Source organism: Crinia signifera, chromosome 9 (genome assembly GCF_055691185.1).
Source record: "Crinia signifera chromosome 9, ASM5569118v1, whole genome shotgun sequence".
Taxonomy (NCBI): domain Eukaryota; kingdom Metazoa; phylum Chordata; class Amphibia; order Anura; family Myobatrachidae; genus Crinia; species Crinia signifera.
This window is the reverse complement of record NC_139225.1, coordinates 20,299,052-20,314,347: the sequence shown is the minus strand read 5'-3', so window position 1 is coordinate 20,314,347 and position 15,296 is coordinate 20,299,052. Positions and strand designations below refer to the sequence as shown.

The 15,296-nt window shown below is 45.7% G+C and overlaps 1 protein-coding gene across 2 annotated transcripts in view; it reads left to right on the top strand.

Annotated features, from left to right (window-relative positions):
- Positions 1-14,556, top strand: part of LOC146037292 (ficolin-2-like) — a 34,369-nt gene extending 19,813 nt beyond the window's left edge. For both annotated transcript variants that reach the window (XM_083161344.1, XM_083161343.1), the window contains 4 exons: positions 685-812; positions 2,800-2,929; positions 10,027-10,161; positions 14,200-14,556. In XM_083161344.1, coding sequence (XP_083017470.1) covers positions 685-812; positions 2,800-2,929; positions 10,027-10,161; positions 14,200-14,447 — 641 coding nt within the window. In that variant the 3' untranslated portion in view covers positions 14,448-14,556. The remainder of the gene's footprint in view (positions 1-684; positions 813-2,799; positions 2,930-10,026; positions 10,162-14,199) is intronic.
- The last annotated feature ends 740 nt before the right edge of the window (positions 14,557-15,296 follow it).

Genomic DNA, 15,296 nt, shown 5'->3' with positions numbered 1-15,296 from the left:
GTATAGGCCGGGACAGGAGCTGCTGCTTACAGCCGGCGAGGCGCACATGGGTGGATGCGCAAATTACTTTTTTTGCAGATGTAGAGTGATCGGCCTAAGAGGCCGGGTTATTGGGGCCGGGAGCTGGAACACATATTTCCAGTATTTGAACCGCAAATGTAGTGCATGCACACAGTATCAAGGTGGTGTCACACAGAGAGCGCTTGTACGTTCTAGCTCTATCAACAGGTAATCGCATATGATTCAGAATTAAGAAAAGTACTTCCATGTGTCTGCTTTTCCGGCTGCTATACCATGGACAGCTATTCCACCATAAAGAGCAATAACCCTCTGCCCTGGAAACACTTATATCAAGAGAACACAGGTGCTGCTTAATCAGCCCAACCCAGATCACACCAATTAGGAAACCTGGACTGGATTTAATTTTCCTGCTGCTGCTGATCTAAAATCTGGTCTGAATTTTCCACAATATCCTCATGTGGAAATATGTACATGTGATTTCTTTAAAAAAAAAAAAAAATCATATTGTCATTATGGGGTATTGTGTGTATAAAATTGTAAGGGAAAAAAATATTCCATTTTGAAATAAGGCTGTAAGATAACAAAATGTGGAAAAAGTGAAGCGCTGTGAATAATTTCCGGATGCACTGTATACTGTATAATGTTCTTCTTCCCATCTCTCAGTTGCCAGGAACTGTAAGGAGCTGAAGGATTATGAAGTTTTACTCAGTGACTGGTACACCATATACCCAGATGGCAGCACCCCCCTGAGGGTCCTGTGTGACATGCACACTGATGGTGGAGGCTGGATTGTAAGTCGTTCTGCAGAAACCTTTACATTTCATACTCTCAGGCCACTCCCCCTTGCACCATCCGATCACCATGTTATGATTGCCCTATTTTGTATAACAGTCAAGTCCCTGCGGTGGCTTAGATGCGCTGGGTGACTAGTGGGCGCTGGGAGTCTGTGGGGCTATTGCTACGTCGCTGCCTGGTTCTACAGATACTTGTCTGCAGTCCCATCGTGTCTGCCACTGTTGAAAATATCCCTCTGAAAATGGCTGTCAGTTATTAAGGAAGCTAGAGGAGTCGGTGGTCATTTTGGGAGAGATGTTTTTATAAGACGCAGGCTTGATAGACATCCTGTGGCAACTGGAGGGGGGCGGAATCTCCTGAGAGTGAGCAGAGCCCTGACTACGAGCATAACATATTCAATCGGGGCAGCTTTACTGGGACTGCGGAGTTGGGGTCTGGGGTGCCTGGGAATCCACTGACCAGGGCCGGTGCTAGGGTGTCCGGCGCCCTCCTGCAAACCATGAATTTTGCGCCCTTTCATATTGCCATTGCAACAAGCTGCAGCCCGATTGTGGGAGTGTATGCAACATGCAATCCTAAGGAGGATCTCGGGTACATGTATGCATACACCATCTCAGTGCTGTGTCCGCAAAATGTTGCAGGCACTAAAGGTGCCCATACACGTTGCGAGAATCGCATACGTTATGGGCTAGATCGCATCGCACGGCATGCATGCAATGTGTGTGCGATGCGATCCTAAAGCAGTACAAAAAGTATGTGTACTTTTTGTACTGTGCGATGCCACTGTGCGATGCCCGCAGGAGCGCACATCGCATCGCACGCTGCTATTGCAGCGTGTATGGCCACCTTTAGGCACATAACCCAGCCCATTATTTAAAAAGTGTCTAAATTAATATTAAAAAAATCTACAATTATAAAAAAAATTGTTATAAACATGTATAATAAAAGACTCACTGTTCTTTTGCTGTTTAACTCTTGTGCAGTGTTGAGGACTGACAGTGGCACTGGCACAGCACACTGAGAAGAGGGAAGGAAGGGGAGGCGGCGCTGCTGCCTGTTCGTCATTTGATTGACAGCTGACAGGCGCAGGGAGCAATGGGTAGGGGGCGGATCCGAACACATGTCATCCAGACATTCACAGACAGCGCTTCATGCCTCAGCGCAAGTGTCCGCGAGGAAAAGGGGGCAGGTCGCAGGAGGAGGACAGTGTGTGCGCGGTGCAGGGAGCTGCTCTTTATACTGCCACCCGCTGTTAGACAGGCGCTGCGGGCAGCGTGCAGGAGGCATTGACAGTGAGGGCTGAGGCAGCTTTAGCAAAGCAGGGAGGGAGACAGCGCCTTTTCAGCATGGCGCCTCCCTGCTTTGCAGGAGCTGCTGAGTGGGTAGCGCCGGCCCTGCCACTGACAATGAGCAGATACCATGTAGGGAAGGGGGTGGGGGTGTTGCTGCCTATTTTATAGTTACACCACTGGCGATTCCTAATTTATAGATACTCCACTGAAGACGGTCTGTCCTATGTGCCTGTGATTGACGCGCCATGAACCTGTTCCTGCAGTGTCTGTGCGCACATACACTCAATTGTTTCCACTGTAGGAGAGATTGGTAAATCTGTACCGGTCATAGCGCTGATGTGAGTTCCCATGGTGCCACCGGTGATGCACCAATCAGTATTACACGCCTACAGTGCTTAGTCACATGGATGTACCACCGGGAAGAGATACGTGGTGGTATTAGTGTAAAGTCACAGATGTGCCACCTCCAAATTATGCAGTCACAGATGCGGCCGCCGCAAACTCAGAATCAGGCCCTAGTTCTGTTCCCAAATAAGTAAATGGTAAATAGGTTGCTGTAAAGACGGAGACCATAAAAAGCCAAGTTCCAATCCCTGGGCTGCGCAGTGATGAAAGCTGGTGCCGCAGGGTCCCCGGACATGAGCCCTGACAATTGCTCTCCTGCCAAGCTCATTTCCTCCCTCACTTACAGGTATTTCAGAGACGCTGTGATGGTTCCGTTGACTTCAACCGTGACTGGAAGTCCTTCAAGACGGGGTTTGGTAGCCGGCTGACGGAGTTCTGGCTGGGGAATGACAATCTGCACAAGATAACGTCATCAGGTAATTGGCACCAGGAGGTCACATGATCCATGGCTAGGTTGACAGTCAAAAGGGTGACGGGGTTTTCACTTTTTTTCTGTCCCGAATGTCGACATGGTCGTCAAGGACAACGTAACAGTGCAAAGCGTCCCCTCGCATGGCTTGCTGTAACGACATGGCTCGTAACAACAACATGGCTCGTAAGCATGGGGCAAAGCTGCTGTTGAGGAAGAGGACACCAGTTCGCCCACCCTGAATGCACCATGGAAGGCCATAACAAAGACAATCCTAAAAAGTAGAACTACGCAGTTGGAAGAGCAAATAATCCTCAGCGACCCCAAAATTCAACGCAACAAGGGACCATCAATAGGTCTCCTTCCGTCGGGCAAGAGTGGGACCATCCTTGCCCATCCTTTAAACACCCTTGACACAAATGACTTGGTAAAGTCCCTTCTTCCTCGGAGGTGCAAAAAATAAGAGATGCCCTCAAGAATACGTCCGAAGTATACTCGAGATTTCCCAGAGGCATAAAATTGCCAAATAAAGGTAAGATCTAAAACAAAGTGGATTTGAGGATCCAAGCGCAAAAATAGAAGTATGCAGCTGGGTTAATGTAACGATAGTGTTTTGACAACCACCACCAAAAGATACAAAATATACAAACAGGATTACAAAACCACTAGCGCTCCTTCCTGATCACAATTGGTGGATGTGGAAGCGATATTCCAATCAGGTGAATTTCAGAACCTGAAACAATACAAAATGCCTCCAAAAACACCCTCAATAAATGAGATATGTGGTGAAATGGAGACAGATCAGACAGATTGGTGCAATACGTCTGGTATTTAAAGAGTAACAATTTATTTGTTTAAAAACACTCACAAACATATGAGGTAATTAGGCATATAAAACAAATCCCATATGGCAACAGCTGCTGGGCTAATGTCCCATGAGAGTTCTTCTCACCACCAAGATGTAATACGGTGTGGAGTGGAAGGTGTCCGTTAGCCGGCTCAGGATACCTCAAACACGTCGGGGAGATAGCAGCAGCAGAAGTCCACAGCAGGGGATCCAACACACTTTACGCGTTTCGGACGCTCAGGTCCTTCGTCAGAAGTGTGTTGATTTGTGTCCATGGCTAGATATTTATACCCGTAGCAATGTGGCAGCAATATCCGGTTTGTTTTGTGCAGCTGAGCGGTGATTGCACTCACTTCTCCGTTCTAGCGACTACCGGAAGTGCGTCACTCTTGTCTTCCGGAAATAGCTTGCGTGTCATACGTGCGTTCCACCTAGATACAGGAATTTGCGGAAACAGAACTATGTTTCAGCCGTTTTCTGGAAGACACTCTGCGTGTCATACGTGTGTTCCACGTCTCCGTGGATAGGGGAATCAATGAAATTTTTTTTGGACACGCTGGCTGCGCTTCACAATTACTAAATAATGAATAATAATAAAGTGATTAAGTGCACACAAATGGATAAAGCGCCACATTTTACATATTTCATGGGTAAAAATAATCTAAAAACAATTAGCATATAAAAACAATTTAAAAGATGACGTAAAAATGACATTAAAAGGCACCTAGCAGCAATGTTTGGATTATAGCAGCAAGATCATGTTAAAAAACATTTTAATTCAAAATCGCTATTTAGGCCCTTGGGGATCAAAGTTTTCAGCAGGTGTATCCACTTCATCTCAGCTTGAGATAAGCGTTTTTCTAGGTCCCTGCTTCTAACTTTGGGTAGAATCTGCTGAATGCCCCAAAAGCCTATAATTGCACATTCTTTTTTGTTATGTACCTCCTTAAAATGTGATGGTACAGAATGGGTATCTAGACCCTTTCGTATATTGTATATATGCTCCGCCAACCTTACTTTTAAATTTCTAGTAGTTTTTCCTATATATAGTAGGTGGCAAGAGCACTCAATAGCATACACAATATTACGAGAATTACATGTAATGAATTCATTAATGCTATGAGTCTGTCCATTCACAGTAAAATTAATAATCTTGCTGCTAGTGCTTTTTACAGTCTTGCACATCAAACAACAACCACAACGGTGAAATCCCTTTGTGCGGATGCTTTGTCTAATTTCTGGTTCAATGCTGCTGTGAACTAGTTTGTCCCTTAAGGAAGGTGCTTTTCTATAAATAAATGAAGGGTGCTGAGGTAATTCTTTTGATAAAATGGGGTCGGACATTAGGATTTTCCAGTTGGCTTTAAAAAAAATTTCAATATCCTTAAAACAAGAGCTATATCTAGAGATAAAAGACCACTGAAATTTATTGTCAGGGATAGCTTTTTCTTTCTCCTTCAGTAATTGATTTCTATCAATGGTCACAAGTCTATTCTTAGCTTTCTCCAGACATTTGCTACCATATCCTCTATTAGTTAGTCTTTTAGAGACTTCTTCTATTTGTTCCTCACAAACTGAGGTAGAGGTACAATTCCTTTTTATCCGAGTGAATTGGCTAAAGGGAATACCCTCCAGCCAATTAGCATGATGAGAACTGGTTCTCTCAATAAAGCTATTGGAGTCAGTCTCCTTTCTAAAAGTTTTGGTTTCCAGTTGATCATCTTTGATATAGATCACTAGATCCAGGAAAGAGATTTGTTCCTGACTCCTAACGAATGATAGTTGAATCGACATGTCATTCACATTGAGGGCTTTACAGAAAGTGTCCAGTGCATTAACATCAGCATCCCAAAAAAATAAAACGTCATCAATAAAACGTTGCCAGGATACCAGGCCCGCCCTGGTATCCTGGCAACGTTTTATTGATGACGTTTTATTTTTTTGGGATGCTGATGTTAATGCACTGGACACTTTCTGTAAAGCCCTCAATGTGAATGACATGTCGATTCAACTATCATTCGTTAGGAGTCAGGAACAAATCTCTTTCCTGGATCTAGTGATCTATATCAAAGATGATCAACTGGAAACCAAAACTTTTAGAAAGGAGACTGACTCCAATAGCTTTATTGAGAGAACCAGTTCTCATCATGCTAATTGGCTGGAGGGTATTCCCTTTAGCCAATTCACTCGGATAAAAAGGAATTGTACCTCTACCTCAGTTTGTGAGGAACAAATAGAAGAAGTCTCTAAAAGACTAACTAATAGAGGATATGGTAGCAAATGTCTGGAGAAAGCTAAGAATAGACTTGTGACCATTGATAGAAATCAATTACTGAAGGAGAAAGAAAAAGCTATCCCTGACAATAAATTTCAGTGGTCTTTTATCTCTAGATATAGCTCTTGTTTTAAGGATATTGAAATTTTTTTTAAAGCCAACTGGAAAATCCTAATGTCCGACCCCATTTTATCAAAAGAATTACCTCAGCACCCTTCATTTATTTATAGAAAAGCACCTTCCTTAAGGGACAAACTAGTTCACAGCAGCATTGAACCAGAAATTAGACAAAGCATCCGCACAAAGGGATTTCACCGTTGTGGTTGTTGTTTGATGTGCAAGACTGTAAAAAGCACTAGCAGCAAGATTATTAATTTTACTGTGAATGGACAGACTCATAGCATTAATGAATTCATTACATGTAATTCTCATAATATTGTGTATGCTATTGAGTGCTCTTGCCACCTACTATATATAGGAAAAACTACTAGAAATTTAAAAGTAAGGTTGGCGGAGCATATATACAATATACGAAAGGGTCTAGATACCCATTCTGTACCATCACATTTTAAGGAGGTACATAACAAAAAAGAATGTGCAATTATAGGCTTTTGGGGCATTCAGCAGATTCTACCCAAAGTTAGAAGCAGGGACCTAGAAAAACGCTTATCTCAAGCTGAGATGAAGTGGATACACCTGCTGAAAACTTTGATCCCCAAGGGCCTAAATAGCGATTTTGAATTAAAATGTTTTTTAACATGATCTTGCTGCTATAATCCAAACATTGCTGCTAGGTGCCTTTTAATGTCATTTTTCCGTCATCTTTTAAATTGTTTTTATATGCTAATTGTTTTTAGATTATTTTTACCCATGAAATATGTAAAATGTGGCGCTTTATCCATTTGTGTGCACTTAATCACTTTATTATTATTCATTATTTAGTAATTGTGAAGCGCAGCCAGCGTGTCCAAAAAAAATTTCATTGATTTCCCCTATCCACGGAGACGTGGAACGCACGTATGACACGCAGAGTGTCTTCCAGAAAACGGCTGAAACATAGTTCTGTTTCCGGAAATTCCTGTATCTAGGTGGAACGCACGTATGACACGCAAGCTATTTCCGGAAGACAAGAGTGACGCACTTCCGGTAGTCGCTAGAACGGAGAAGTGAGTGCAATCACCGCTCAGCTGCACAAAACAAACCGGATATTGCTGCCACATTACTACGGGTATAAATATCTAGCCATGGACACAAATCAACACACTTCTGACGAAGGACCTGAGCGTCCGAAACGCGTAAAGTGTGTTGGATCCCCTGCTGTGGACTTCTGCTGCTGCTATCTCCCCGACGTGTTTGAGGTATCCTGAGCCGGCTAACGGACACCTTCCACACCGTATTACATCTTGGTGGTGAGAAGAACTCTCATGGGACATTAGCCCAGCAGCTGTTGCCATATGGGATTTGTTTTATATGCCTAATTACCTCATATGTTTGTGAGTGTTTTTAAACAAATAAATTGTTACTCTTTAAATACCAGACGTATTGCACCAATCTGTCTGATCTGTCTCCATTTCACCACATATCTCATTTATTGAGGGTGTTTTTGGAGGCATTTTGTATTGTTTCAGGTTCTGAAATTCACCTGATTGGAATATCGCTTCCACATCCACCAATTGTGATCAGGAAGGAGCGCTAGTGGTTTTGTAATCCTGTTTGTAAATAAAGGTAAGAATCAACTTGTACGAACTCTCACCTCTGCTTCCCGCTCTAGAAAGAGATGCGACCAGCATTTCCCATGATGACAGATAGGTGGCAAATGTTACTGACACCAGGGACCTGTAGGCTTAATCCTCTTACCCAGATGGATAACCTAAAGGACAGATATCGCCAACTGAGCAAGCAGAGGTGCAAGCCTCCGAAAACGATCCCACTCAAAAAATGTTTGACCCGCAACGTAATGTTCTTTTCCAAGCATACAGTATTAAAACGAAACGCGCCAAGACCCTAAGAACCGGAAGTGACAGTCTTACATGGAAACAAAGTGATGAATCAAAACTGGTAGCGCACAAGATTCATGTATTCATCAGGCCTGGATTCCAAGTAGCAAGCTGAAGAAATTAGCATGACTTTGACCCAATATAGGAACGAAAAGCATCCTTACTGTTTGAACCCTTTTTCCTTGCCGCAAGCAATGCCTTCCTATCATCACTGGTAAGGGCAAAGATATTAGTATATATTAGTATTCTTGCCTTTGGCCGAAAACCTCGCTTGACATCAGTGTTAGCGCAATGCACTATGGGGGTTATTCAGGTTAACTCGGTAAGCCGCAAGTCACTTATTTTTGTGGGCAGCGGGACGAAGACAGGGCGTGCGTCTGACGTCACGTGATGCCTGCAATCCCATGGGAACATCCAGGGGACTCCCATGAAATGGTGGGCGTTCCTATGGGCGACACCCGAGCCTGCCGCCACATGTTCTGTGCGAACGACCCGGCAACATTATGAATCGCCGTGGCCTTTTAAACCCCGATCTTGGGGGCAGGGGCCAATTTCTGTTCACCGAGAGTGAACCAAAATCAGCTGCTATATCTGATTCAATTGAAACCTGTGAGGAATCAGAAATAGGAGAACGATGGGACTTTAGTCTCCGTTTCTTAACCTTGCATACCCCACCATCAGAAGATGAAAATTCCTCGGCTGAAGCGGAGGCAAGGGAAGAATCGGACCCCTTAAGCCTGTGCTTTTTACCATGACGTTTTTCTCGAGAATGTCCACCCTCAGTAGATGAGGACTGACACCCAGAGGAAACACCACTGCCTTCGCTACCCAACCCCTCATTTATCCAATCAGGATCGGAGGAAAACTCACCCTCTCTGCCAGTCAACCCGTGAGAATCAGCCTCACCGCGCACGCCCCTCGCAGCTGATGCTCTTTCCATCGTAGTATTGGCAGCTGGGGATACAAAAGAGATATCTTCCCATCCACAACATTATAAGAAATCTGCACAATGGGGATTATTCTGTTTTCTTACTCTCCCACTTCCCATACAGGGCACCCACAGATTAGTGCTGTTAGTTTTGGCAGCATGCGGCGTTTAATCCACATGGAAAGCTGCGAAAATCACAGCTTTGCATGTGAACCAGTGACATTGTTACCATGAGGAAAAGCTGAATATGACTGGGGCAGTGTCATAATTGAGGAGGAAAAGAGGATCATTAGGAAGATGTAGTCTCAGATAGTGGAAATAGCAGGGTCCTCTAACAGCACAGTGCAATGATGTCAGCCTCCAGCCACACTGATGCCTGAACATTGGCCCTTATTCTGGTCGGTGCGGATATATCCGCGTGCGTTCGGCCCGCCGATGTTTTGTGTCTGCGCATGTGCAGAGGCGTCTCTGCGCATGTGCGAGCGGGGCATACGGCCAAATCCCGCATGATATGTGAACACTCCGAACAGGGGGGTGGAGAGGGGCGTGAAGGGCTATTTGGGCTCATTACCATATGCATACGCCCCGCGTTTCATGGGCGTTCCCATGCAAACGCTGGGCGTACGTATGGTAATGCGGCCGTGACGCACGTGTAGGGGGCGGACATATGACATCGCCGGATGTCAGCTGCCCGCCCAGATCCCTGCTTTTGCACGGAAAAATGTCCGTGTGGTCTGAGGTTGCGGGAGCTGGTGGAGCACTCGGTCCTGCATTCGATGGTCTGCGACCATCGAATGATGGGGGAGGTTCCCTTAGATGGAGGAGGCGTATTCCGTGAAAAATACACGTGCGGTCCGTTCGGCCAGCTTCTTACCGCGTACGGACGGAGTTGGCGATCCGTATGGAAGGCGGGGTTTCGCACGCACGGTCCTGGCCGCATAATCGGATCCGGCCGCACAGATCAGAATAAGGGCCATTGTGATGTCACATTTACCTCTGTGTACATGGAACCTAATTATTAATGTTACATCTGGTAATTATCTTCCTGTCATTGCAGGAACCTGGGAGCTGCGGGTGGACCTACAAGACTTTGAGGCTGGAAATTCGTTTGCTAAATACAAATCATTTAAAATTATGGGGGAATCTTGGAAATACAAACTGATACTTGGAGACTTTGTGAATAGTACTGCAGGTGAGAAACGCCTGTGTTATATATAGGAACGTTAATGTTATATATGGGAACGTCAGTGTTATATATGGGAACGTCAGTGTTATATATGGGAACGTCAGTGTTATATATAGGAATGCCAGCGTTATATATGGGAAAGGCAGTGTTATAAATAGGAATGGAATGGTAATGTTATATATGGGAACGTCAGCGTTATACATGGGAACGTCAGTGTTATATATGGTAACGCCAGTGTTATATATGGGAATGCCAGTGTTATATATGGGAACGCCAGTGTTATATATGGGAACGCCAGTGTTATATATGGGAACAGCAGTGTTATATATGGGCACGCCAGTGTTATATATGGGCACGCCAGTGTTATATATGGGCACGCCAGTGTTATATATGGGAACGCCAGTGTTATATACGGGAAAGCCAGTGTTATATATGGGAACAGCAGTGTTATATATGGGAACGCCAGTGTTATATATGGGAACGCCAGTGTTATATATGGGAACAGCAGTGTTATATATGGGAACAGCAGTGTTATATACGGGAACGCCAGTGTTATATATGGGAACAGCAGTGTTATATATGGGAACGCCAGTGTTATATACGGGAAAGCCAGTGTTATATATGGGAACAGCAGTGTTATATACGGGAACGTCAGTGTTATATATGGGAACGTCAGTGTTATATATGGGAACGCCAGTGTTATATATGGGAATGCCAGTGTTATATATGGGAATGCCAGTGTTATATATGGGAATGCCAGTGTTATATATGGGAATGCCAGTGTTATATATGGGAACGCCAGTGTTATATATGGGCACGCCAGTGTTATATATGGGAACAGCAGTGTTATATACGGGAACGTCAGTGTTATATATGGGAACGTCAGTGTTATATATGGGAACGCTAGTATTATATATAGGAATGCCAGCGTTATATATGGGAAAGGCAATGTGGTACTTGTTTCCTATCTGGGCGCCCACGATTTTAATCGCGGGCATCGGGGGTAAAATCGGGGCCATCGCGGGCATCGCGGCCGATAAAAAAATCGGGTGCGATGTGCCAGACGCGATGCCCGCGATTTTCCCATAGAGAACAATGTTAAATGCCTCAATTTACCCGCGATGACCGCGATTTACCATAGGAAACAATGTTAAATGGATCAATTTCCCCAAATTATCATAGGGAACAATGGGAAATGGGGCAAAAACACCCCTGAACATAAAAATGTCCCCCCAAAAGTAGTTGACGCCACCCCGCCATCAACGTGAACCCGAAGCGTGGCGAGGGCAGCGAGCCCGCGAGGGGCGGCGGTACGCGTCCTCCGACCTTTTCATGCCCTACTATCCACTAGGGCGTGGAGTGAGAATAGAATAGTGTGGCGAGCGCAGCGAGCCACCGAGCCCGAAGCGTGGCGAGCGCAGCGAGGGGACGCGGATACCTTCACAGGTAAACGCGTCCCTTCGCGGGCTTCCCAGGTGTCCGCGTCGCCATGGACACCTGGGAAGCCCGCGAGGGGACGCGTATAACTGTGAAGGTATCCGCGTGCGCTCGCCACGCTTCGGGCTCGGTGGCTCGCTGCGCTCGCCACACTATTCTATTCTCACTCCACGCCCTAGTGGATAGTAGGGCATGAAAAGGTCGGAGGACGCGTACCGCCGCCCCTCGCGGGCTCGAATGCGCTCGCCACGCTTCGGGTTCACGTTGATGGCGGGGTGGCGTCAACTACTTTTGGGGGGACATTTTTATGTTCAGGGGTGTTTTTGTCCCATTTCCCATTGTTCCCTATGATAATTTGGGGAAATTGATCCATTTAACATTGTTTCCTATGGTAAATCGCGGTCATCGCGGGTAAATTGAGCCATTTAACATTGTTCTCTATGGGAAAATCGCGGGCATCGCGTCGGTCGCATCGCATGTCATTATAATGACATGCGATGTACCCGCGATGCCCGCGATGGGCGCCCAGATAGGAAACAAGTACCGGCAATGTTATACATAGGAATGGAATGCTAATGTTATATATAGGAACCCCAGTGTTATATATGGAACCGGCAGTGTTATACATGGGAACGTCAGTGTTATATATATGGGGACCGTAATGTTATCAGGGCCAGCAACAGAAATCTTGGGTCCCGGTACACTGATATCCCCATGGGCACAGAAACTACATTACTAATATAGTACTTAAATGGCAGCAGTGCACAAAAACATACAAAGAAACAATCCAAAAAAATGACATACACTTGACACCAATGAAAAAGCCACAATACCCATGCCAGAAAATTGAATGAAAAGAAATAAACAAAAAAATAGAAGAGAGGGGGAGAAGGGGGGAGACACTGAAAAGGAGGGGGTAGGAGAGGAAGAGAGAGAGGGGGAGAGAGGAAGAGAGTATACATGAGATGGAGGGAGAGGGAGAGAGGGTGTGTGAGATGAAGGGAGGGAGCGGAAGAGAGAGAAGTGGAGGGAGAGAGGAAGAGTGTATAAATGTGATGGAAGGAGAGAGAATGTATATTTTGACCTGTCGAATTTTTCTCACACTTTAATTCGCATCTAAGTGTTTTCACACTCCCAAATTTAATCATTTAAAAAAATAGACCAAGTTCTGACAGGCGAATTTGACAGACCCAAGCACAAACCATTGAGATCTGTGCATGGTTCTGTCTTAAAAAAGTGTAAAAGATAAAATAACAAAAATGGCGTGGGGTCCCCCCTCCTGAGCATAACCAACCCGGGGCTCAAAGAGCCGGTCCTGGTTTTAAAAAATCACGGTGCAAACCAAATAGGGGTCCCCTGGATTTTTTAAAACCAGCACCTGGCTAAAGGGCCAGTCCTGGTTCACAAAATACACGGGACAAAACAAGTAGGGGTCCCCGATATTTCAAGAATCATCTAATGATATGCACACACATAACATGTAAGTAAAATGTATGTGAGTGCATGTTACACATACATCTAATGACATGCACACACATAGCATGTAAGTACAATGTCAGTGAGTGCATGTTACACATACATGTAAGCAGGGCAGCCAAGAGGCATGTCGGGCCCCGGTAAAATTACGAGAGGCGTGGCCACCTCCCACGATTAGGCAACACCCCCAAAATGTTTGGGGGTGTGTGGACTGCTGCCTGGGAGGGACGGAGGGGGAAGGGGGGCTCGAACCAGGGCAATTAGTACTTGCTCCCCCCCCCCATCCTCGGCTGCCCTACATGTAAGCACAATGTCAGTGAGGGCGTGTTACACATACATGTAATGACACGCACACACATATAACATGTAAGAACATTGTCAGACACGCACACACATGATATAAAAGGTACATATGAGGCAGACAGAGGAGGAGCAGACAGCAGACATGGGGCAGAAAGAGCCAGGACTGTCACAGCTTAGTATAGAGAACCACAATGTAGTCACCAGAAGTGACCACAACAGCTACAATATCAGAGCCTATATTCCTTGCCTGGCTTTGTACCCCCATGGGCGGAACACTCACATTGCCCATTACTGATGCTATAAAAACTCTGTGGTCACTATTAGGCCGGTAGTAGATGTGTGCAGAAGGTGGCAGCTGTCACCCTTAGGGCCAGATGTATCAAGCTCCAGAAAGTGATAAAGTGGAGAGTGATAAATCAGCTCCTACCTGTCATGTCACAGCCTGTGTTTGAAAAATGACAGGTAGGAGCTGGTTGGCTGGTTGTTTATCACTCTACACTTCATCACTTTTTGAAGCTTGATACATCTCGCCCTCAGTGTGATGTCACTTTACAGCGGCTCTAAGAGATCACAGTGGGAGATGTATCAAGCCCGGGAGAGAGAAAGGGGAGAGGTTACCAAAGCAGCCAATCAGATTCTGTCATTTATCTAGCGCAGTCTTCTAAATCACAGAATCTGATTGGTGGCTGTGGGCAACTCCTCCTCTTTACCTCCCCCAAAGGCTTGATACATCTCCCCCTCTAATAATTACTGGTGATAGCGGCATCTGCTACACAGCGGCGGCACATTTACACCGTCACTAATAACTCTGCTTGTGTCTGTGTTTAGGAGATTCTCTGTCATATCACAATGGGATGATGTTCTCCACAACAGACCAGGACAATGATGTATCCACCGGTAACTGTGCACAGAAGTACAAGGGGGCCTGGTGGTACAAAAAGTGTCTCCAGTCAAGCCTGAATGGACAGTACCTTCCTGGGGCGCACAGTACCGCTTATGAAGGCATTAACTGGCATCAGGGCAAGGGGTCTAAATACTCGTACAAACAGTCTGAGATGAAGATCAGACCCGTGTGATGGAACAGAAACTTCCTACAATGTCACTGACTGTATCTGACATATAACTGCTGTGATTGGCTATGATTGTGCTATAATGTCAATAAACTTATATATACAAACTTTATAAGTGTCCTTTAATGTACTGTGACATCATGGTACTCCGCCCTCCTAGTGACATCACTGTGTACCCGTACGCTGCATCTGCGCTGTCACAGCTTCCTATTAGTGGAGTTTTCGCCTCATAGAGCCCCCATAGTACTCTGTTACCCATAGTTACCACACTTCTCTATTTGGGAGAGATCCCACATTTAGGGGATATTTATTTTTCGGGACACGTCAGGGGGCACAGGGCTAACGCAGGGTAGTGGAGTGGTGAGAGAGCATTCCAGCACCAGAAAGGTTAAACTTCTTACCACCTCCCAGACAGCTAGGCTCCTCCCCTCTTCTACCCCGCCTCCAGGCCAGGAAGATCAGTTTTTTCGGTGCTGGCAGGAGCCAACATGCACCTTAGCGAGGGGCTGCATAATGCAGACTTACTTATTTTTAAATCTTTATTTTTTCACTCTATTTTTTACACTGACTGTGCGTCAGTGACAGGGCAGTAGCGATGGGGATCTATTAGACACCTGTGCTGTTGCTCCATCACCCGTGCCTGGCAGCTACACCATGCATTGGTGAGTGACCACAGCTGGCCCCGGGGAGAGAGACAACAGCCGCGAACCAGGCACCGGGGATTACCACTGGAAGTGCACGTGCATTTAGCGGCTGTAGCGGCATGGCGAGGGGGCTGGGCTGGATCACCAAGGTTAAAGTGTGTGAGCAGGGGAGCCGGTAAATGGTGCCACTCTACCCTGCAATTTTACGGAC